This window comes from Salarias fasciatus, chromosome 6 (assembly GCF_902148845.1).
Source record: "Salarias fasciatus chromosome 6, fSalaFa1.1, whole genome shotgun sequence".
Taxonomy (NCBI): Eukaryota; Metazoa; Chordata; class Actinopteri; order Blenniiformes; family Blenniidae; genus Salarias; species Salarias fasciatus.
Window position 1 is genome coordinate 5,028,325 of NC_043750.1, and position 24,982 is coordinate 5,053,306.

At 48.1% G+C, this 24,982-nt stretch overlaps 1 protein-coding gene across 2 annotated transcripts in view; it reads right to left on the reverse strand.

The window, feature by feature from the left end:
* Positions 1-24,982, reverse strand: part of mgat3b (beta-1,4-mannosyl-glycoprotein 4-beta-N-acetylglucosaminyltransferase b) — an 83,740-nt gene that overhangs the window by 11,746 nt on the left and 47,012 nt on the right. For both annotated transcript variants that reach the window (XM_030092956.1, XM_030092957.1), the window contains exons 2-4: positions 5,124-5,550; positions 1,580-2,262; positions 20-302 (exon numbers count right to left, since the gene is read on the reverse strand). In XM_030092956.1, the coding sequence (XP_029948816.1) occupies positions 20-302; positions 1,580-2,262; positions 5,124-5,550 (1,393 nt within the window). The remainder of the gene's footprint in view (positions 1-19; positions 303-1,579; positions 2,263-5,123; positions 5,551-24,982) is intronic.

Consider the following 24,982-nt stretch of genomic DNA (forward strand, 5'->3'; position numbering starts at 1 on the left):
CCCTTCATCTTCCGCTAACCTTGCGCATGTGGATGGCGAAAGGTTCCGTCCAGCCGTCGAACAGCTTGAGGAAGAGGAGGCCTTCGCGCGCGGGGATCTCGTCGGCGTCGTTGATGACGAAGACGTCGTCCGGCCGCGCCCCGACCACCCGGGACATGCCGTTGCGCGTCAGGAAGGTTCGCAGGTAGTCGTCGGCGATCCAGCCGTCCTGCCGGCCCCCGTCGGGGAAGTGGTCCAGGAACACGTAGAGGATCTTGTGGCGGATGTAGTCGTACGTACCGTTGAGAAGGAGCCTCAGGAAACTGGGGGGAACAACAGGAATCATTCAGCGGCTCCTTTCAGGAGGAGAAATTATGCTTTACACGACATATTTTACACATTTAGGGCAATACGAGGACTTCTCCTGGAGCACTTCACAAATGTTGAGATTAACAGTCACCACAGAAAAAAGATTGAACTTCTCCTCGCTTTTTTTTGTTAATGCCTTCAGAAACTTTTGACTTGTCAAACTAATTTCCACCTTAAGCAAAACCACATTAACATACATCGTTGTGTGTTCACTCGGTTCTTGCATTTATGGTTTTCTCTCATGGAAGTGGAGCTACTTTAATGATTAACATCAAACGTAGACACTGGCATCTAGCAATACTCATGAAAGAACAGATACAAGAGGAAGACCCAAAAACAAGGAGAAAGAGCCTTTAACTGTCATGAATCGCATAAATGAAGTTTTTCAAAAGGACACTAATTGATTTTCAAACTCTCCATCAGACAAAAGAGTATGACCAATTTGCACAATACTGTAAAAAGACTGCCGAAAACTTGCAGTGGAGATGAAGGACCAGCGGTCAGAAAGGCGCCTGTTTGACAAACGAGGCCTTTCAGCACGGAAAAGCGGCGCTCGGCACACCGGAGTGACTGGAAGAACAACTCAATTAACCTGTTGATATGCATAGCAAAAAGACAGCGTTCGCCAAACACAGCCGCTTTCACGCAGTGTCACATTTTATGATTGAATACACCAATCTCTCGCTTCAAGGCTACACGCAGAGTCAATCACGTCTCTCGTGTCGTAATCTGCTGTAAAATTGCTCTGGAGGCATCTCGTGTTGTTGCCAGAGGAAGCCCTGTGTAATTGTTATTCAGCACACTGACACCCAAGAAGCATGAAGGTTGGCTGTAAACAAAGACTTCTAACGGTAAGCACCGCCGCCGTCAAAGCTCAGCAACGAACTGGAACTATGTGCGCCAGTGGCAGCTTTTTGCTATCTTGATTGTAAAATCAGAACATTCAAGGGAATTCTGGGTGTCCGTTGAATTCCTCCATGCATATGAGTGCATTGTAACTTATGTGGCTTCTAGAAACCAAACAAATCAGGGTCCTGGTGACCATGGGAGGATAATTCTTAGATTTTCCTGGAAAATATATCATAAACCAAAAGAAACCTACCCCAAAAAATCAATCATTGCTCTTGCTGTACTGTTTATGCTTGAAGACGTTTCATTTTCTTTTGATTTTGTTACATATTACACCAATACTAGACGTTGATATTTATGCGCCCGAGACAGGAAGTCCTACCTGAGAGGCCGTCTCTCTCCATAGGCAGTGAAGTTCGATTCACATATGAGGAAGAGGTCCACGGCCTGGGCCAGCTCGTGGAAGCGGACGTGCAGCAGGTCGAACTCGTGGTTGACGTTGATGGCGTTGATCACCCTGCGCGGGGTCTCCCTCGGCGTCAGCCGCTCCTTGGTGGGCAGGTTGGAGTGGTACACCATGGTGGGAACGCCACAGTAAGGTCCGTGCCAGCCGGGCCGGCACACACACTTGACCAGGCGCTTGCCGCCGCCCCGGGACCTGGCCTTGGCCTTGGGAGGGCTGGGGGTCTGCTGCTGCTGCTGGAGCTGCTGGAGCTCCAGGAGTTTCCGCTGCGCCGCAGCCCCGGCCCGGGCGCCCTCACCCGCTCTGTTGGCCACGGTTCCCCCCGCCTTCCCAGAGGACTCCTTCTGGGTGGCCACCTCCGTCCCCTGCTTGAAGCAAAGCGCTCCGGCTTTGGTGCGGACAAAATACGGCGTTTTGTCATTTTGTAGCTGGTGAGTGCGAGTGTGGAGGTCTCCCATGGTCTCCAGAGGGTCCGACAGCGGGTCCTTGAGGAACACCACGCGGTGCTCTTTCCCCACCAGCGGCGCCTGAGGGAGCTCCGGCACGGCGGGCTGGCCCGGGTGGTTCTCGCTTTGTGGATTCAAGTGGTCTTCAGCTCCCCTCTAGGAGAGAAGAACAGTCAGAGAAGAGTCGGCACAAGGTTCAGATCACATCAGTTCAGTATCAGTGGATGTTTCTGACAAACGCTCTTCAGCTCCAGTTTAAACCACAATGTTTTCAAGAAAAAAATGGAAAACTTTCATTTATGAATAAAAGGTGTAAACAAAAGTAAAAAAAAATGGAAGTACAAAGTCAAAGAAAAGAAGGTGACAGTAATTAATTCAAATATACTGAAGCTGAACATTAATATTCTGAAGGACTAAAAGGCAAAACACGCTGTGACGCACCAACAAAAATAACTGAATGAAGCTTCCAGAACATCAGCTGTGTCAAACCAGCTTCATCTGACCTGAACCAGACCAAACCGGGAAAATGACCATAATATCCTGGATTAAACACAATAACACAAAAATACCAAGAACTATGTTTTCATTTTAGTGTATAACATTGATTCCATCCTGAAAGCGTTTAGATTTAATGTAGTTTCTACTGAAGTCACCACGAACAACCCGAAACCATCTGAAGTCCAGCCTGAAGAGAATCTCTTCAGATTAATCTGGAAAAAAACACGACCGCCTCTCAGGATGCAGGATTTAACTTGCATGTTTTTTAAAACATCACACTTTCACAGCCGCAGCACTGAGGAAATCTGCTGTTTTCGTCTCCCTCTTCCTTTAACGGCTTCGGGCAGGATCCACCTTGGAGAGGTCGCCGCTGTGGTGACCTCCAGTCTCACTGAGACCGGGCAGCAGCAGCTGTTACTGTTACTGCTGCTCTAAATGAAAGTCTTCTTTTTTATTATTCCACGTTTCAAGAGGCAGCCGCAGCATTTCAGAAAACTTACGTTTTCTCCCATCTACACAGAAGAGAACCACAGGAGCCACTTTGGGCACCGTTTTAAAAAAAATGCGGTTTCGGTGATTCCGAGCTCCGTCGCCTCAAAGTGCAACAGAAATGTTTGTTTCAGCCTCTATTTCTTTCATTAAAGATGCTACGAAACAGCCTTTTCCTCCCACGCACACATCAGACTTCCATGTTAAAAACAGCGTCTGACCCCGTGAGAAGACCTCTGAAGGTTTATTAAAAACGCACGAGTTGAAAAGCAGCATGCGAGGCCGGCGTCTCCTGACGGCCGAGAGATCCTCTCGGCGCCCTGACGGCGGTTTCAAAGACGGGCTGATGATAGTACTCCAGGAAAACAAGCGCTCTGCGGTCGAGACGAAGAACGCCGCTTCGTGTTTATACGACTTTACTGACCGGATCACAGAAGAGTTTCACAGTGACGGCCAGTGAGGGGAACGGGAACAAAGAAAGAAATAAACCTGTTTCTGTTAAACGCATCTGCATGATGAGCTTGTGAAAATGTCATTCAAGTCTAAAATTAGATCATTTAAAGGAGTTTATTTTACTACAAATTTGGACAAAACTTAAAAAACATCCAAATAACTGAAATACAAAACAAAAAGATGGCACTAACCGGACGTTTTCTAGAGAAAATAGAGAACGTTCGTTACATTGTGGGTGTCTGATTATTTGAAAATGTAACTTTTTCAAAACGCATGACTCCGTCTCAGTGTAAACAGGCGGAAACACAACTTTTTTACTAGTGCGTTTGGACACCACAGCTGTGATAAGCACGTCTTCTGCCCTTGCAGGCGAGAGTTGAGAATCACCTGTAAAACTACGTCGCTTTCAGTGTTTCTTCCGTTTTCGTGTAAATGGAAAAACAACAGTTTTCACTTGAAACGTTGTCGTGTAAACGTGGCCAGTGTTTAAAAGGAGACACCAACAATACCATCTGTACTCTAATTACTTCCTGAGCGATGCTCTGCGACCTGGCTGACGTCAGTACAAGCTGCAGTGAAGAAACTGCTCAGCGGCTGGTCATTTCTGTTTAGTTTTTAAAGTTATTTAAACAACCTGAAAAAGCGAATCTGAATCGGTTCAAGATGACGACGCAAAAAGAAAAGCGGATTTCTGCAGCTTTTAGCAGCACGTTAACAGTTACACCTCACAGTATGACTTTAATGCTAATCCGCTAACTAGAACGTCGTGTGACCCGGAACCCAGAGGGCAAATTAAGATCTGCTGGTGTTTTTATTGGAGAATTACAGTTAATTTCTTATTTTAATTTCATCTGACAGGTTTGATTTAACCTCGTCTTTCCATTGACCCACTGGATTAAAGGACCTGAATGATCTGTTGTTTTTATAACTTTGAATCATCTTTCAGAAATTATTTCCACATGACCAGAAACAAGTTTGAGATAAAAAAAAAAAAAAAAACTGTTATCAATAAAATAAACACTTGCCAGATAACCATTTTTCTGTGTTTTGAATAAAATCATTTCCAGACATCTATTTTTATCGTAGGAATCCTCGACAGCAGGGCTGATCGGCCTGACAGCCGATTGGACGATTCAGAGTTAAAATTAGAAGAAGGTCGAACTGTGAGATTAGCAGGCAAGACAACGCTGACCGCAGCAAGACGCTGCAAGTAATCACCAAATTATACTAGCATCGAATCACACTACAGTCAGGTGAGAGTTTTCTTGAAGATATGGGAGGTGTTTTGTTCAGACTGATATCAATGAGAGCGTTTTGGTGGTTTGTGGTCTGGCTGAACTGGCCGAGCCGCTGGACGTACGGAGGAGCTGCTGCTGACCGGCGTCTGCTGTGAACCCGTCCGTCCACAGCGCTCTGCGTTACTCCTCACTGAGAGCCGCTCCAGGTTAAGAACCACAGCGGGAAGATAACGCTCTGTTTTAATCACGGCAGCCGAGCGAAGCCTCATTAGTGTGCAGAATCCACCACGTCTTTCGTAGAGAGAAATAAAAACGCGCTCCTGGTTCGGCTCCTCCTACCTCGCTCTGAGCGTCTCCCAGTTTGTTCTCCTCGGGTTTCTCCCAGGGGTGAGGCGGCGCCGGCTCCTCCCTCAGCCTCGTCTCTATCGCCGGGAGGCCCGGGATCCCGGGGCCTCCGACCACCGCCGGCCCCGCCGCCCCTCCCCCGCCCCCTGCCGCGCCGCCCCTGGCCTTGGGGTCCGGCTGGCGGAGGACGGGGAGGGGAGGGGCCTCCTCGGGCGAGGCGGGGCTGAGCGCCGTGGCCGACGCGTCCTTCTCCCGCCAGAAGAAGCCGGTGACCATGATGAAGGACTTGATGTTGGGGTACGGCGCGGAGAGCTCGCGCAGCAGCGACACGTAGTGCAGGGCCTTGTAGTAGTGGAGGAAGGAGATGACGCACAGGCCCACCGTGCACAGCAAGAACACCCTGTGCCGCCGCATTTTCATCCTGCAGACAAACCAGAGGGGGGAGGAACGTTAGACGAATCCCAAGCCACACTTCTCTCCATTTTCAGTTAGGAAAACAGATGAACCACGAGCTGGAAGTGAGTACGATCAGCTGATCGGCGCCGCGCCGCAGCAGCAGCGTGATCGCTCCGACTTCCTGACGGCGGCCTGGAACCGGCGTCCCGGCGGGACGTCGAGCCACCGATTCAGAGCCGAGATCAAAGATAACGAGACGATCCTCCGACTCGTCGTTATCTTTCATCTGGGAAGGTCGAAAATCACACGGCGACGCCAAAGTCTGGAGGAAGCGCCCGGTTTTATCAAGATACACAAGAAGAGGCCTTGAGAATAACAGCAGCGCTGCTCTAGTTTTACAAATGATTCTTTCTCTTTTCCTTTTGACATTTGCACATCTAATTTTGGCATCTGAGCCGGAAAATCTTAAAAAATACACTAATCATCTGGAGCGGCCGTCAAAGATGTCTTCATTACACGTCTCTACGCCGAAGAGTTCATTCTGACAAAGAAACCGATAAGTGTTTATGTTCCTGCTCTTCACCTGGAGCAGGCGATGGCTTTACCTCTGGGATTTGTTCTCTCAATAAACACCTCTACTGTTCTAAGTGGTGTTTTTGCTTGTGTGTGATGTACCGAGCAGCTCCAATCACAAACTGGTTCAGCTTTCATCTTCATTTCGTTCTCTCAAAAAGGTCTCATATAGATAAAAGATATGAAAGTCGTCTCAAAGCTTCAGACTGAGAACCTGAAGACTGTGTCTCCGCTTTTAAAGTGGGATTTCCTTTTCAGCCCGGCACAGAGAACGGGGACACGGCACTTAATCAGCAAGTTTCTATTTCCACTCTTGAATTCATTAGAAGAGGAAAAAAAAAAAAAAAACAACAGAAAAACAAAAAGCAGTTGGACATCCGAACACATTAAGCAGACGGCGTTCAAGGTGGAAAGAAACAAAACAGCAAGGAAGGGAAAGGCGAGTCTGCGACAGGAGGAGCTGGGCGGAGGCGGAGGTCTGGTGAATGATGCGCGAGTACGAACCCGGCTGAGCAAATGTCAGGACGGAGACGGCAGAGGAAGCCAGAGGCTCTGGGGAACTGGTGCCGGTTTCGACGGACTGTTCTGTAATTCTGAGAAACGTTCCGATCGCACCGACTTGTTTCAGGGACTGGAAACCTCCTCCTGTCAGGCCCTCTTAATGACCCGGGATTTGAATTTCTCTGCGGCGATACAACAAGTCGAATGCAAATGAAACACGGTCAGTGACCAAAGCTGTCGAACTGCATCATTAGATACAGCAGGAGGGTAAATGTAGCGCCGCCACCACTTCACCAGAGCAAGCTGCCAGCCATCAGGAACACGCCTCACTTCTTAAAAAGACACTCATGTCCCCGACCGTCCTTTCAGATCTCCACCAGGCTTCTCCTGAACGACGTCTGCCTCGGTGAAACACACACCGCCCGGCAAGCAGGAGGTTGATCTGATCTCGTTTCTTCCTGCTAACTGGAGACCGTAACACAACATCCCTCCCTCCTTGACCTTCAGCGTGTTTGTTGAGCCGTCAGGAGGCCGTGCGGCCCGTCTGGAACCCGGACGCAGACACAATCCAGAGAGTCACGTGTGCAAAAACGCAGCCACCCACGTCTCGAACGCTGAACGAGGCAAACAGATAAGGATCACGCAGCGGTGAAGAGTATTTACAAGTCTGCCGGTTTGCTCTGCCAATAACACCTTTTCCTCATACGAGTTGTTTTTCTTCCAGGGTTTCAGCTTTCGGATCACGCAGCTCACGATCACTCCTTCGTAAATAACCTTTTTTTTTTCCGCCCCAAAAAAGGAAAGGAAAAATATCTCTGATCCTCAGCTCAAGATATGCATGTAGAACCATTTAGAAAGTGAACCTGTGACTTCATAAATAAAGTGGTACAGAGGTTAAATGTAGAGTCGTATCTGTCAGTAACAGCTGCTTCCTCCTGAAGCCCCAAAGTCTCCGCTCAGACGGTGAAATGACAAACGCACAGCGCCTCAGCCGGCATCAACGCAATTATACATGAAAGAGAGGAGGGGGTGGGTGGGTGGAGGTGTGTGTGTGTGTGGGGGGGGGGGGGGGGGGGGGGGGGGGGGGCGGTGCAGGGAGGAGGCGGTGTTCGCTACATCACCTCCCTCCACTCCCCGCTTTATTTGTCATCTCTAATTCCCCTTCAGGTTCGCTCCCTCCCGCCTTCACTCCGCTCCGTACGCTGCAGAATACAAAGAGCAGGGAAGTGAGGAGTGAAGGCTCAGCCCCCAACCCCACCCTCACCCCTCGTGAAAGGGGGTGGGGGGGGGGGGGGGGGGGCACCAAAGAAGAAGCATGGCGCTCTGGAGGTGATGGAGACCAAAGTTACACTGAATTCAATTTCATTTAAAAACATTACCACTTTTAAAATTTGCCATGAATTAAAATATTTTTCTGTAATTGAAATGTGGATTATTTTCACTTTTATAATAATAGAAAGCCTCATGAATCACGGCGTCATCTCAAAGCTTTCGCTGCAGTAACGCCTACTGGAGCCACCAGACCGATTCCACCGCTTTCCAGCAGCTGAACAGACGGAGCATCGAATCATGACAGAAAACACGGCGGCTGAGAGAGAAATGTTACAACTGGTTGAGAATAAGGATCTTTTAGACAGAGTTTTCAAGAAAAACGGAAAACCTTCGTTGCCGTTTGTCTTTTGATGTGAGTGTTTGAAAATTCAATCTTTAGAACGCAGCATCCCGCCTGTGACGTTTTCACACAGTAAATATGATGGATGTTTCTGAATTTGAAAGTGCTTCTTCAGCTGTTTCTCTTCCCATTTTAAACCATCGCATGGAAGAGTGGAGAGTGGAGACGTATTTCCCACATGCCCATGATACTGTGAACCTCTGTGACGAAGAGAGAGCTAATGTGTCGTTACATTACAAAAATAATAAAAAAAAACAAATCAAGCCGACTGGAGGCATTCAGTGTTGATTCCTTCTAGAAAACAGAAAAAAACCGACGCCATTCCCAGAAGGTCGCTCTTGTTTAAACAGGATGTTTGTGCAGAATTAGAAAAATGTGAGTTCAGCCTTTGTGACATGGTGGAAAATAGATGTTTTTAGTGTTTTTCTGCAAAGCCGAACCGTCTGCGAGACACAGAGCGTGGACACGTCAGGAAGATAAGACTTTAGATTATCTGACTCTTTACAACAAGACGGGGCAGAAATGACCCCTCAGGAAAGTTTAACCTCAGAGGTTCCATCTTGGACCCTTTTCCTGTAACCTGAGCGACCCCGGAGCTGGAAATCAATCCCCAGCAGGACCGCACGGCGATTGAGAAAACATGATAAAACGTATTGAGTTCTCAGACGCTGCCTTCACTAAACGGGACGTTAAAGTCGTGACAACCTTGACCTTTATCAGACACAGAGCGAACACGTGTCCCAGTTTTATATTTACGGGGGAAAACGCTGCGTCTGTCGCTCTCGGCGCCGCTTCACACGCCGACACGACGTGAACCAGAGTTAAAAATCGCAGTGACATCTCGTCTGCGTCCGTTCTGTTTTGGGTTTTCCGGGAGCGACATCTGACTCGGTCTGATCCGGTTTCTTGTATTCCAGGCGCGGCTGTTCGACGGTGGTCTTTCTGTTAGAACCAGACGTGGCCCGGTTCCAGCCCAGAGACCCTCGGAGCCGCAGCGGTTAAATTCTGATAAATTACTTGCAGATTAAACTTTGCGACGAAGCTGTTCGGGGAAAAGTGACTTTTTTAAATCTGCCCGGCTGATGTGTGGGGCGCCACCCTCCTCCGGGGCGATAAGCCAAGCAAATTAAAACTGGGCACGAGTTCAGAGCCGGAAAGCCTTGAACCGACGGCCAGAAAGAAATTTTCAGAAAAAAAAACCTGCTTTATGTGTATTTTCATTCTGGCCGGCTTAAGTTCCCGTGTTTATACAACTGAAAGCTTTTATTTGAGGACAGTCTGATATCAGGCGAGGTGGAGGAATGGCTGTTCTTCCCTGAAATACTGTTTATTTGTCCTAGATTTCACACCCCTCCTATGCTCGGAGAAACTAAGCCCTTGTTTCTGTGGCTGTTTCTCCTCGTGGAAAGAGGCAGAGAGAAGCTGTTTTATGCACTCAGAGGAAACCGGAGAACGCTTTCTCTTACTTTCAGTTGCTAAACACTTGCAGGTGCAGATAGACGAGATAAAACTTTAGTTTCTCCAGTGTTGCATTATGGGCCATCTGCAGCTTTAAGGCAGCAAAGCATGTAAGAGTCTGAGATCTGATTCAACAGAGAAACAAAACAATCACATTATTATGAAGACAAAGAATTCATCCATCATGGACATTAGTTGGAAGGTTTTAAAGCATTTGTGCATCGTAGCAGCTCACAAATCCTAATTTACACTCCGCAGAGCCTCTGTGTCGCTCAAATATTTCTAAATATCTCTTTCATCTCATCACTGATCAGAGCAGATGGACTAATGACGGTCACGGTCGCCTCCTGCACTACGGATCCTCCAGGAAGCTCTTGATTGAGTCCTGAACCCCCCCACGGAGACGCTCACGCGACGGTAACTGGGTTCATCTGCGGAGCTCGGAAACAAAATATCCTTCTGTCAAACACGGAGGGGGGGGGAAAAGGTGGAGACGAGTGCTTTCGGACTGCACACGTCGCTGCGAGCGCGGGAACGCCTCGCCTGCGGGTCGACAAACACACACCAAACATTTGGTTTGGGGGCCGAGAGGCCGGTCCGAGACATAAACACCCGCCGAGAGCAGGAACAGCTCCCCGTCAGCTGCTGCTGATTCCATGTATGTGTGTGTGTGTGTGTGAGTTTGTGTGTGCACGCGTCTGGCCACTGCTGGCCTGGAAAACAAATATCACATTGAACTTGGCTTGGATTCAGGCCTGGGGGTCACGGGGGTCGCGGGGGTCGGTCTGGTGTTACAGCGTGTGTCAGAGCAGCAGTGTGTGTGACGCGGCTGAAACTTTATCAGCGTTTATTGACTTTATTCACTGATAATCACAACACTCCAACACATTTTGGAAAATTAGAATGAACTTAACAGATACTGGCTGTGGAATTAACCACCAACCATCAAGTTAGCTCTTATTATGGCTGCCCAACTTCAATCGAACATGTTTGTATAACTCCGGTAATTTTAACCTTCATTAACGTAACTGATGATCATAATGAACTTAATCGCAGTTGAAATTAGTGTTGTGCATTATGTGCATGCAGGAGAAACACGACTTTAAATCATGGGAGATTAACAACAATTAATCCAAAATAACACACGTGCAATAGAATTTACCTTCGGCTGAACTTAATGAGAGAATCAGTCATCTAACTGATCCACGTCCATATTGAGGTTTTCCCAGACGCCACGTTTTGAGGGTTACACTCGTATACACACATGGACAACATTGTTGGTGCCCTTCGTTTAATGAAAGAAAAATTCACAGAGAAACAAGTTGAATCTGACAAAAGTAGTAATGAATAAAAATTCTATGAAATTTAACCAATGAAATCAGGCATTGCTTTTCAACCATTCAACAGAATTTTGTGTGTGTGTGTGTATATATATATATATATATATATATATATATATATATATATATATATATATATATATTTTTTTATATATATATATATGTATATATATAAAAAAAATCATGAAAAAGGCCTGGGCAAAAATGATGGCACCCTTAACCTAATATTTATTTGCACAACCTTTTCAGGCAACCACTGCAATCAAACGATTCCTGTAACTGTCAAAGAGACTTCAGCACCTTTCAGCAGGTACTTCGGTCACTCCTCATAAGCAAACTGCTCCAGTTGCCTTTTCCAGACGGCTTGTTTCAGCTCCTTCCACAGATGTTGGATAGGGTTTAGGTCAGGGATCATAGGAGGCTGTTGAATCATGGTTAAAAAGCAATGTCTGACTTTCATTAATTAAATTTCATAGAATTTTTTTACCTCCGCCAGGAGGTTATGTAATCATGTCGGTTTGTTGGTTTGTTAGCAAGATCACGGAAAAAGTAATGGACGGATTGCAATGAAACTTTGTGGAAAGGTGGGTCTTGGGCTAACTTAGAATCCATTAAATTTTGGTGATGATCTGGATCATCACGAATTTTTTAAAGGATTCTTTATCATTGACCGATAGGGTGTACCGCCCAGCGGAACTTTAGTTTTAGTTCCTAGTCGGACCTGTTTCACGGACGGAACAGTCGCGCAGCAGCACGACAAAATCGCCACAAGTTGGCTTCTCTTCAACACTTGATCAGAGCTCCGTCTGTCATGATTCCACCCCATGTTGGACTGGTTCAGGGTTCAAGGTTCAAGTCATTTCTCTGACCACTGTGAAATTTTTCTTTAATTTAACAAAGGTTACCAACAATTTTGTGCACGTGTGTATTCTCTCATTAGCTCAACCCGGAGGAGACGTTTGAACTTTACAAGGCTGACAGAAGCCCTGCGGTGGAACTGAAGAACACGTGGTCGTAGTGAACCAATCGATCCGTCCCTGAGCGGAACTGAACAGGCGCGCCGAACAGGAAGAGAACGAGAAATATGGAAAATCAACATCCAGCTGCCAAAAAGCTACAAATACCAAACAACACCGTCATCGACATCCATGCATTTCTTATTACTGTACGGCCATTTTAAAAGTATGGTTACGTTACGTATCTGAAAAGGTTTTTCTGAGCAGCTCAGTGTCAACTGTACATTTATTGTAAAATTTGATTTATATTTTTTCATAACAGGAAGCTCAGCACGAGGAAACTGGTTTGTTTACCGGAGGCTGCGCAGAAACGACAATATTTCGAATGAAAACGCATCGTTTTAATTTAAGTTTTGCGTTTGCAGGGCAGCGTTTTGAAAATGATGTCGGTTCACATGGAAATGATGCTTTTAGCATGAAGGGCCATGAACGGGCCCACATGCTTTTAGCACAGTACTGAATTAGGATGGTTGTTGTGGATGTCCGATCTCTTCTTGACATACTGAAGAATGAATATTAGTTGAAATGAGAGTTTTAGCAGGTTAAAGACTTGATACCACCACACACCCGAAACACTGCTCTCATCCAGGACAGGTATTCAACATGCAGCTGTGAGCCTGACGACAGCAAAAGAATGTGTGTGTGTGTGTGTGTGTGTGTGTGTGTGTGTGTGTGTGTGTGTGTGTGTGTGTGCTTATATACAAGCATTTACACGCACAGACATTGGCGAACACACTCTGACACACACCGGCTCGCGCTCGCTGGTTTGCGGCTCTAAAAATTTTTCCCACGTCAGCGAAACTGTTTCATGGGTGGAATGATAAACGATGCGCCGCCTCTCCAAAGTGCTTAAAGGCCTTTGTTTCAGAAGAAGTCGACGCGCTGAAGCTCCGGTGTGTGCGCGCACTCTGGGAGGAGTGAGCCACCTCATCCAGATCTGCCTTTTCATCCTTTTAAACACCAAACACACAAAAAAAAAAGAAGCTGAAAAACAACAAAAGTAAAGATACAACGGCTCACACACACATCTCCCCTCTCACGGGAGACGCTTCGGTTTTGCCCCGTCTGGACTGCAGAGCGTCTCCGAGCGTTCGGCCGGCCTCACCTAACAAGCCCCCGGGGGGATCACAGCGGTTAGCAGGAGACCAACCGGACGATAAGGAGCTCGGCCGGTCAAATCGGCCTTCATGGAAGGGAATTGAACCTCCAGCTCCAGGCTCGCTTCTCTCCCAAACACAAGAAACAAACTCCGAACTGATCTAAGATGAAATCCTCCAACTCGATTCGACCTCTAAACGTGTCCTCACACGTCCTCACTTTGTGTTTTTCTGTTTGTTCTCTGGTAAAAACAACCATGAAGGGACGGGACTCTGCCGTGGACAGACGGGGCGTCCTGTCTGCATTAACAAACAGCCTGTGATCATGTATACTGTCCCACGCTGAAGGTCGGGGACTCGTAAGGTCAAGCCGGGCGAAGGTGACGTGTCAGGTGGACTGGATGAAGACGCAGTTCAATGCGCTTCAGATTCTTCCTCCTGATCTCAGGACAACAGGAAAAAAAAATGAATAGATGTCTTTATTTCACAGCAATCGATGCACGGGAACATGAATTAATCAGCATTATCAAATATTTAACAGGGAGTAGGGAAATGTTGAGATAAAACAAAGCATATTTTTATATGCTTAGTCTGATAAGATTAAAAAACATCTTTTCATTTTCGTTTCATGTTTACATGACGACGTTTTGAAAACCATGTCAGCAGAAACGCTGAAACGCTGTTTTCACGGTGGGACACTGACCAAACAAAACGCTACTGGTGCTTTTGGTCGAGCTGGAGAAGCTAAATGTTACCCATCATGCACCAAGGCTCACACTCCTCCCAGACATCCAGACTGAGACACAGAGCCAGTCAGACGCCTTTCCTGCCATCCGCTCGTCCAACTTGTTAAAAACAGTGGGAAACCGTATCGTTTTATCATCTTCACGCCACAGCGATGCACATCTGGTGGGACGGATGTGTTGCTGACATGAAGGACTTGTTAGTTCTCAGCGCCGTCCTTTACCCTCCTGTCATTCGCACGCCGAGTTGTGGACACACAACTCGATACTCCGGTTCAATGCGGCGTCCGGGTTCGCGGCCACGACGGTCCTGCCTCGGCCTGCCTGGCCTCGTGATCGAGTTACTCCTCACATCCAGGACTGCCGTCAACAGCCGGCTCATCAAACGTGAACTCAGCCGCCGAGGCCAGACTCCATAATTCATGCACGTCTTTGTTCTCAACTATTAAGGTGCAGCAACACGAGTTGTTGGGTTTTGATCGTGCGCGGCAGACGCCACAACCAGACCCTGACTGAACGTTCAGCAATGGCTGAGAGGACCGGGCGCTGCGGCTGCATTTGTTTAAGGCTCTGGTTGAAAACTGACTCTGTGGTTAAAGCGGTTCAGTCCAGAGGAAAGAGTCTGAGTCTTTAAAGAGTGAAAACTGTTTTCAGGAACCAAGGTCCAGACCGAAAAACACCCCAAGTCAAAGATTCTGGGTCTTCCTGTCAGAAATGATCCTGCTCTGGTTTAAGGAACCTATATGGACGTGAATTTGTCCATTCCTTATTACTTTCTTTGAGAGGATCAAAATGAGGTTTTTACTTCCTCCATATTTATCACCGACCAAAAGTCAGTTTTCACGATTTAGCAAGAGAAACTTTGGTAAAGTTCTTTCTTTGAGGACACAACCTGAAGATTAACCAAACAAACGAAGCGAAGATGAGACACAGTCACAGATGCAGACACAATGCCTGACAACTGAAGAAGAAAACTGTTTTTTTTTTTGTGTTGTTTGCGCCACTTATCACAACATCAGTGCAGCTGAAAGCTTTCAAAAGCTCTATCAGCCATTACTTTAGTGCCCAGTCCATTTTGAGCCTTTTTGGCGTCCATTTGGACGCCTGCCACGCCTGATTGAAGGGATCCAGTGCGGCGGTCCGCACGGCTCCACGGCCGCCACGGCGCGATAAGCTGTTTCTGAATATACAGTATGTGCCGGTTCGAGCTGTTGTTTTTGGATTAATGCCACATGGATGGATGCCCTGCAGTTTTTTTGAGGTCGGCGTGTAGCGCAGGACCTGAAGCGAACACACACACACACACACACACACACACATACACACACAGACACACACACACACACACCAGAGGTTTTCTATGGTGTATTCTGCCACTTGATGAACTCGCTGCAAAACTTTACTTAATTAAGCAAGTTTGAAAATGCCTCAAAACCCCACAGTGAGTCCTATTGTCCTTCCATCAACGTCAGCACCAGAGCCCGCTTCCTCGCACAGACACACACGCACGCACGCACGCACACACGCACACACGCACACACGCACACACTGCTCCTCTTGTGTCTTTTCCTGCAGAAATGGGGAATTCTTCTTCCTCTTTGGGCTCACGGGTCACCGGTTTGGTGAGACAGACGTCAGGAGAAAGCCAGCTCACTAAGTGGGTTTCAATAATGCAGGCTCTGTGAGGGCCTTACAATGTGTGTGTGTGTGTGTGTGTGTGTGTGTGTGTGTGTGTGTGTGTGTGTGTGTGTTGCGATACAACCAGGCTCTAGCTGTACATTAAAACCGGGGGAGCGGGGGTCTGAAGCTGCAGTGTGAGCATGCACCACCGCCCCTGAAAGCAGACCAGAAATACTGTATTGAGTGTAGCAGGTATGATTTAGTGCGCGCATGAGAGTGCGCATGAGAGTGTGCATGAGAGTGCACGGTGATCTAAGGTGAGAGAATGGGAAAAGCCAGCGGAGCCTCCATCTATAATTCAGGGCTGTGGCGGTCCACGAGGTCTTCCTCTCCGCCCTGCTCTGCTGGGGGCGGAGGCCGGCGTTCCACGCCACGCCTCACCGCCACGCCTCACCGCCACGCCTCACCGCTTCTCCCCGTCGACCACGAGCAGCGGCGGCTCGCCGAGTTTCAGCGGATGGAGTCATCCTGAGCTCAAGACGCGAAGCTTCGCCTTCTCAGACAGGTGAAAGCATTTTGCCACGATTACCTGTGATGGAAACCGCCGCTTGCTGCTCAAATTTAAAACATACTCAACTTTCCTCATGAGAACGCTTCAGGCCCCATTTACACCACAATGTGTGGAAAAAAGCAACTTTAGGAAAACGGTTTCTGATTTCTAATTTCCACATATTTCAATAAACACACTACGTGAAGTGTAGCCTTGTGCATCAAGGCTAATTTTCTCTAAACCGTGGCTGCCATGTTTTGTTACACTTACAACTCACACACTCTTATACACTGCAAGTCCAAACAGCTGGAAACACACACTGCAAACTATTTCAACTGCTCAACTCCAATCTTGTTTCAGCCTCAGAATTTAATTTACACGAAGTGATATTAGAGGGTTCCAGAGAGACATCCAAAGCAAAAGCAGGCCGTCGATGTCGGGTTCGTGAGCGACCAACATGGAGTCTCGGCTTTTCCAAACAACTTGAAATCATTAGCATCCCGTGGGCAAACATTTACAACTTCACACTCTGTGTTTGTTCCCCAGTCCTCCAAATAAAGAGCTGTAATCTCCAAACTGACTGCTGGATGACTGAAGTGGTTTCTGCTTGAGTAATTTTCACCAACTCAAAAAAAAAAAACCCTCATCTGAATCAGCAGAGTTTCACAGAGACGCTCTGAGAGGAACTCCTCCTGCGTGGACGGTAAACAGACTAATAACAGTCGCAGCAGCAGCTTTATTGGGAAAACGATGACTAATAGCCCGAGACCGGCGAGCTCTCCTTTCAGCCGAGCCAGTTTGTGTTTTGCTTGTATGTAAATGAAACAGGCGTATCCGTCCGGCCGGGGCGCCTCCGGGACGACAGGCGCTCATTTGGCTTAAGTCTCCCTCGCCATTCGTCACACCTAATTTAGCCGTTCTCGCCGCTCACCTCCAACCTTTCCGTCGGATTCTCAAACGCTGTGACACCAACCAATTGACTTGATCTCCATCTTCCCCTCAGCCGCACTGAATAATTTCCCCCTGTTATTAGATTCTGTGTCTGCAGCGCCTCGCTCCCGCGGAGACGGCGGCTCTTACTGTAATGGCAGACCCTCCTCCTCCGCCTCCTCCTTCCACGATCGCGCTGCTCCCGTTTAAAGGTCGCGTATTCCTGCAGACTGCAGTGATTACAGCTCTGACTGATGCTGTTCGAAAGGCTGTCAAGTTATGTCAAGCGATGATTTATTATTCAGGCGGTTATTTTTAGGGAGAAGCGTTTTGATGCATCTTGGGTAATAACTGTACTTCAGTCGCTGCTGATGTTTTGATGTCCCAGATGAGTTTAAGGTAAAGGGTTCATTCGAGGTATCGATATATCTGAAAGATGAAACACAAACTAAACACCACTAATCAGAAAAAAGGAGAGTTTACGATCCAGCTGTACTTCAGGTACAGCACCTGAAAGTGGCGCCGTTTACACGGCAACGGTGTAGTATTGCGTTCATCCCTCGCAGGTAAAACAGCTCTGATCGGTCACAGTCTGGACTCCTGCACCCTTTCCAAGGCATCCCGCACTCAGACTTCAGTAGTATTTCATGTTTTGGTTGGAGCAAAGTGTGGTCTCCACGGATTACTTATTTATCCAAAACATCCCAGAGAAGCCCGATCCAAATAGTATCAGGGGAATTTACGCCTCCCACAAACTGCACGGTAAGAAATGGCACAAGTTAATCACACGCTCCGCTGAGCACCGCGCTGCAGATAAACCTGGGTCGCTCATCAACAGTCATTTGTGCGAGTTGTGATATTTTCCCCGTCTCTCAATCAGAGGTAGTGATTGCTAAAAAAGACCCCGAAAAACATGTCATCTAGGAAATTAACAAAGGAAGCTACTTTTAAAAGCATTAATGTACCATGACCAGCAGCTCCTTGCATTACAAAGAAACACAGAAGATGTGGCGTTTGGGATCAAGTCGTTTCTCAATTGCAAATCAGTCCTTTGTAAAGTCTGTTTTAATCATTAATACACCAGGGACTGATGCACAGAAAGGCTTCCTCCTCTTGGTCAAACTATCATCGATTCCAAGAGTTGCTGATTATTAGTCGGGCATGTTATGAGCTCCTACTTGATTTCGCTCATTAGGATGAAGGTAAACACAGTTCACTCTGTCCGAGGTTCCAGTTTCCTCCCTGCAGCAAAGAAATTCAAGCAAATACTCTGTTAGGCCAAAAACAAATTGCACTGTGTCCTCGACTGTGCGTTTGCAGATGTTGGGTCAAACACGAAATATAAATCTCCCCACGCGGATCAATAAAGCACTTATGTGCTGTTTCTCTGCTTTATAACGACAAAAAAAAATAAGACTTTTAGTTTCTCCAGAGCTCTAAAGAGAAAATACTTCCCTTCCTCATGTATAAACCTGATGAAACTCTGCAGATCTTCAGCATCATTAATTCTCTGCTGATTGTAAATCTCAGCTGAAGCTTATCTCTGAAGCATAAACTACTGTGGAAGTCTTTTTTATGCATGTTGAGGGCTCCGGATAACGGATCTTAAACTTTGATTAGAGTAAAGTTAAGAGCTCAATGATCAAGTGTAATGTGAGAACTTGTAACTATATCAGACTTTTGTCTTTTGAATTTCAAATAGAGGGCCAAGACAAAAAAAACAGAAAAAAAACAGGACTTCCCATAATTCACTTGTGCAGCACTTGTCAGCTGGCGTTAGTGGTGTTATATAAGACGTCTTGCATATTTTAAGGGGGCCGGTCGTGATTGAAAAGCCAAGCAGCGTGAAATGTCGGGATGAGGAGCATTTGCAAAAAAGGCCTCCAGACGAAACGACTGACAGGGAGCCGGGCTCGCAGGGGGATGGAAGCATGGCGAATGCAGCGCCCATTCACCATCAACATCATCATCATCATCATCATCATCACCCTCTCAGTGTCGTCCCGGTTCAGTTTCCTTTCCATGCGACCTTCCCGGCGTCTCAGTTCGTTTACCATATCCTACGTTCGGCGCTCGACGCTCCGCTAATGAACCCCGCGCTTCACAGGCGGCTCCGCCGCACTGATTCACTTCTTCACTCATTAGCAGCATGTTCGTCCTCCTCTCTTGGCCACGCCCACTCAGTCCTTCTCAATCGGAGGCTGAAAGGCCGAGCGCCGCGCCGAGGCCGGCCTCCGGCTCGTTACCGCGGCGCGGACGCCGGACCGACTGACTCACGCTACTGTTTGTGTTTAGCATCAGCGGTAATGACGGCGCTTGGCGTGTCAACCCGACAGTAAACAAAGACGCTTCGCGCGCAGCAGAGCCTTCCCCAGGTGTGTCATTATTTTCAAGACAGGATGAAAACACCAATTCTGTCAAGTTTTTCTGCTTCCTTCCCACCTTCCTCTCTTCTTCTGAGGTGCCCGCCGGAGTGAGAATTGTTTGCGGCGCGAGGACGCCGCGCTCCCGGAACTCTGAAGTCATTAGCTTTGTTTTTGTCTGAGGGAGCCGGATTGAGGGGCGGCGGGGGTCTTCGCGGAGGATATCTGGGAGTACGATTGAACACATGGGGCTCGTTCTGCCGATCCACGCGGGGCACGGAGAAACGGCGAGCGGGTTTTTCTGCAGATTCTTCCCTGACTCCGCTTGTTTACTCGCGGGAGAACAAATCCCCGGCGCGAGAGACGGCCTGGTACTTGTTGCCTTCTCATCCTCCCTCTGCGTTCGCTCAGGCCGTCAGGAAGACGGACGGGCGTCCGTCGGTGGAGCCGCTCGGCGGGGTCGAGGTGCCGGCCCGCTCCGTCACAGACACACTCCCATTACTGCTTACTTGTAGATTGAGCCACACAGAACAGAGCACACACACACACACACACACACACAGGCCTGGGATTAACTAAAGTAGGTCAACACCCAAAAAACACCAGGCTGGGGATTCACTGACACACTCCTATTGTCTGCCGCCCTGCCATTGTTATTACGGAAACAGGAAGACGGAGGCTATTAGAAAAGGTTCCACTCCGGCGGTGGTTAGGCCTGACGGCGTTTGCATTAGTCCGGCCGGTTATTGCTGAACGCACAGAAATCAGGCCTGATGGGTCCAGAGAACGGCGCCATTGTGTCCTGCATGGCGCTGCGTTGTGCTTCAGAAGCTGGTTTAAAATGCAGCGAGCCGCGGTCGTGAAACTGACAACCGCGCGCTCGTATGTTTTATTCAGCGTTCCGTTAACCGTCCCCCGGTCCTCCGGTAAACAGGCAATCCGATGCTGGTGGCGTATTCAGGAGGAGCGGAGCGCTGCACCTGAACGCAGCCCGCTCAGCCCGGACAGCAGCTTTTAATTACAGGCCATCTGAGGCGAGCGGGGGGAAGCTCGACCCCGGAGGAGGAGAGAGAGAGAGAGAGAGAGAAACAAAGGGGAGAGGGAGGAGGCGGCGATTAGAGGGAAAATTAAAAAAGAAACAGCTAGGGGGTTGGAGAGAGAGAGAGAGGGAGAGAGAGAGAAGGGCAGATTGGACTGAAAGCCTGAGTGTCGGGGAGGCAGAGGGAGGTCAGTGCGGCAGGAAGCTGTGTGGCTTCAGACGTGAGCGAGCGAGCGAGCGAGGGAAGGAGGGAGCAAGAGACAGAAATAGAGAGCGAGGGAGAGAGATGTGGGGGAGGAATGTGATAGCAGAGCTGAATAAAGAAAAAAAGCCAGAAGCTGTGTGTGATCGAGATCACAGGGAGAGCCGAGCGCCACGGCGAATCCGGCAGGACGAGATAAAACCACACACTCCGCGTCGCCGAGTGCACCAAGCGTCGGGGACACAGGTTCAAATTAACAGTCTGGTTGAAGATATCAGCCTACTGTCATGTTTTTATGCTTCATGGAGACTGTACATTGAACTTTTCCTGCAGATTAATTTCCTAATTTCACCGAAACAAACCACATCTTGACCGTAAAACGTCCTCATCTATCAAAAAGGATCAGGAGACGAAGCAGCCGAAAGAGACCTCACGTCGCCGCTGCCTGAAACAAACTTCCTGGATGTACAAAATTATCCTAATTCGCCGTCTTCTCGGAAGCCTGTTTGTTTTTTGTTTTTGTAAGCAACACTGGGTCTATTTGCATGAAGCCTCTCTTATATGGGGAAGCGACTGATACACACTCCTGGCTTCTACGGTGCGCAGCGGACTGCAGCGGCGAGCCACCAGCTAGCTCCCCGCACGGCGTCGGAGGTGCAGACGGCGCTGCCAGCAGAACTTCTTGCCCTGCCGCTGGTGCTTCTTTTACTGAAATGAACCTTCAACACAAGCTCAGTAAACCAAAAAATATAAACCGCTGCTTCTGCTGCCACCTCGCTCCGAAAACGGCTCTTCTGCTGCGTCTGCTCGCTGACATTTTCCCCCCGGAGAGAAAGAAATCACTAAGCCGTATAGGTGCCGAGAGGAATCGGAGTAATCCAGCCGAGTTAATCGAGTTCTGCCTCCCAGATTACAACCTTAATGCCAGTAAGATAACTCTAAAGGGGGCTTATCTGACAGCCGCAATATCACCCCACTGGCTCTAATCAAATTATTAAAATGGAAGTAAACACAGTGAGTGGCTCTGAAAAGGACGGACGGGGCGGCGGCAGACGGAGGTGGATCAAAGCCAGGATCAGGTGATTCTTCATGGCAGCGCTGCTGTTCGCCTCTGATTGAGGGGTGAGTCGTCACGGGGCCTAATCGCACTTCCTGTGACCTCTGACACGCTGGAGGTGTATCCACCTGGCGGGGCTGTACGGAGCTCGAGACGGGCGGCGGACGGACTCACCAGCTCGCTTTCTGATACAACACTCCACAACCGTCTGGTAATTCTCCACTTCAGGGATTTAGTCTCTAAACAAAGAGGACTTTGGTGGGATGAGCACCCCAGCCACACACACCCAGGGTTTAGCGCACGAGGAGACGAAATGTTACTGGAAATGTAACAGATCTGACGAATTAGCTCATAGCTCCAGGCTCCATTTGGGGTGTGTAAACAAAGCCAGAGTGCCTCGCATGCGAAAACCAACAAGTCCGTGCGCGCTGAAGGATTCTCTCCTTTATATTTAGCAGAAACTAACACCCTGGCAAAAGCCCTCCACTTCTCAATCCCCGCATTTAAAATCCACCCAATTGTATTAGCAAACTTCTGTGTCCAATTTCAAGCCAGATTCTCTCCGATAAAGAAGTTACAGAGACAGAAGCAAAGCCTACATTTTTCTCTCTTTCAGCCGCTGAAAGCAGCCAGTGAAGGCGAGCGAACAGGACTTCTCCACAGAACATCACGCTTTTCCTCAAAGACCTGCTGTCCTCACTATAAAGTGACTTTTAACTCAGTTGGTTTCATATGAGTTTCCTTTAAAACAGAAATATATTTATCTTGCGTTGCCTCTTTGAAGATGTGTGCAACTCCTTCCTTCAGCTACGAGGAAGCTTTAAAAAGCGCCGCCCTTTTAAGGAAAACCATGTAGTGTTTGTAATTTGACACCAGCCTCGATGCCTTAAAGGCTGCTCTTGAAACAGGAAACGGATGCTTCCTCACTTCCTCATTCAAACTATCAAGAACACATAAAACTGGGTGAAATGAAAACAGAACCAATGTGAAAACCTCTCTACTGCCCCTGCTGGGTGGCTGTGGAATAGATCATAAATGTCCAAAATGCTTTGTGATCTGTACTTCTATGTAAACGTGCTTCTTCCATTTTTTTTTTTTTTTTTTTTTTAACAGCTTTTGAACGGAAGCAGTGGTGATTTGTTCTGCAGGGTTAAGAAACATCGTTTGGAAGGTCTGTTGAATTTAGCAGCTGCTCATTTTTCTTTGATTTTTGTGCTTCTGTCCCCCTGATTTCTTGCCTGTTGTTGCCAGATATGAGATGATGTTGAAACGGTGAAGTGAGGTGATGCTGATGTGCAGAGCACGGTGCATGGCAGAACAGAGTCTGTCCAGGTCCAGTCAGTCTGTTGCAATAAGTATCATTGCAGGTCGTTCTCCTCTTTATATCCGCTGTGCAAAATCCGCTTCTCATCACAAAGAAAAGGAAACTTTGGGTGTCAGCAGACACTGCTCAACCAACATGCCTCTGTAAATGAAAGTCAGCGGCCTGAAGCCTGAGCGGCTGCCACAAAACCTGTGGTTAACCCAGCCAGAAGACATTTCTGCATGTTTCCCCTGAAACATGCAAAAGCAAAGCAAAGCAAAGCATCAAATAATCACTTCAGTTATGCAAAGCAGGAAGTGTCTGATCAGCGCGGTGGCGTGAGAACGGCTGATGTTTACCGAGGATGTGAAAGACATTTGGTGGTGGTTTCTGTGTCACTTGTGCTACCTGGCCGGTAGCATTCTGCGTTTTCCCCAAGGAGCTTTTTATTTCTACTTCCACAAACCTTGAGTCAAGGAAGCGTTACCCGTCAATCAGTAAAACCTGCAATATTTCCTCAACATATCCTCACAAGGACCGGATTTTCAGGCCGTTCCGTTAAAGGAAACAATAAAAAAAGGGGGAGGTGACAAATTTTCTGGCGATTCGTTGTTTCTCGGATGGCAATGTGAGTCTAAACATACTCGAGAAAACCTCTGCACTGTGCCCTCTGACACGTCTGAGAAAGTGGAAACTGATTTAAAAAAAAAAACTAACAAAAAACATCAGCAGTCGAGGCCAAAGAGAGGCTGGAAATTGTTTGGCAGAGTGTGAACCGTGCAGAGGAATAATCCCGTTTATGTTGGCTGTCAGATTGTTGCACGAACCCACACAGCTCCGTCACCCGGCTTAAAGAGCTGGCAGCACTTAAAAAATAATGACAAGATGAAACCCTCCACAGATTTCTTTTTCGTTCTTCTTCCGAGCAACTTTTCAGATGTTTATGGAGACATTTCTCTCTTTCCGGTCAAAGCAGGCACCTGCAACTAATGAAGCGACTTCTCCGGAGGGTTTTTATTCGCCGCATGCAGCTTTGAAAACTGACGCCTGGAATTAGTCTCTGTTCTGTGTTTTCTCTCCTTCTATTCCCAAAAACCCAATCAGAGCGGAGGAGCTGCAGGGTTCAGACACGGAGAGCTGTCTCCCTGAATCACCTCGTCTCACCTCACACAACCCCGACACACACACACACACACACACCCGGTCCTGCATGACTGACACACGCCTCCACTGAAACTTCCTCTGTTTCCGGCCCGCTCTCCCTGTCGCCCGCGGCTCTTTTGTCTGTCCGGCGGGGGAGAGCTTTCCCGGCGCCGTCACGGGCCGATCGGCGGCCGCAGTGTCCGATGCACTCTGGCAGATTTCGTGAGTAACGAGTCCGATGCCAACTGCGATCACGGGTCCCGTCGCCGCCGCTCACTTATCTGTTACGGGCACAGCTCGTGAGGCGCTGTGCACGCTGGGAATTCAAAGCTGTTGGTGTGTGTGTGTTTGTGTGTGTGTGCGCGTGTGTGTTGCAGGGAACATAAGGCGTCCTGTGTGCGCCTGTTCGCTGCACAAGTAAATACACGTCTGCAGAACAAGAGCGGCTCTTTGTGCGCTGCTGCCGCCTGAAAGCTGTCTCACCACACCCCGTCTCACTTTCAGAATTCGGGGAAGTTGTTGTTAGGTACAGAAAAGGGAAACAAAGCAGATGGCGAACACATACAGTCATCACAATGAGAGAAAAAAAATATAAATCAGGAAATAGAACTTGCAAACGGAGCCACAGAGCAGAGTGAAACTGCTCTCTTAACCTCGCCGTGATCCCGTCTGAGAGCAAAAAAGAGTCCTCTGAAAAACGGCAGCTGCCTGGGAAAGAGCTTACAAACTTCACCGCCAGCCGCTCTAAATGTTGAAAAACCAACAGGAAAAGAAAGACTCTGGCAGGTTGCAGAGACCGCTGGCCTATTTCAGGTCCTACAAACTTCCTGAGTGATTTTAATCTGAGCGT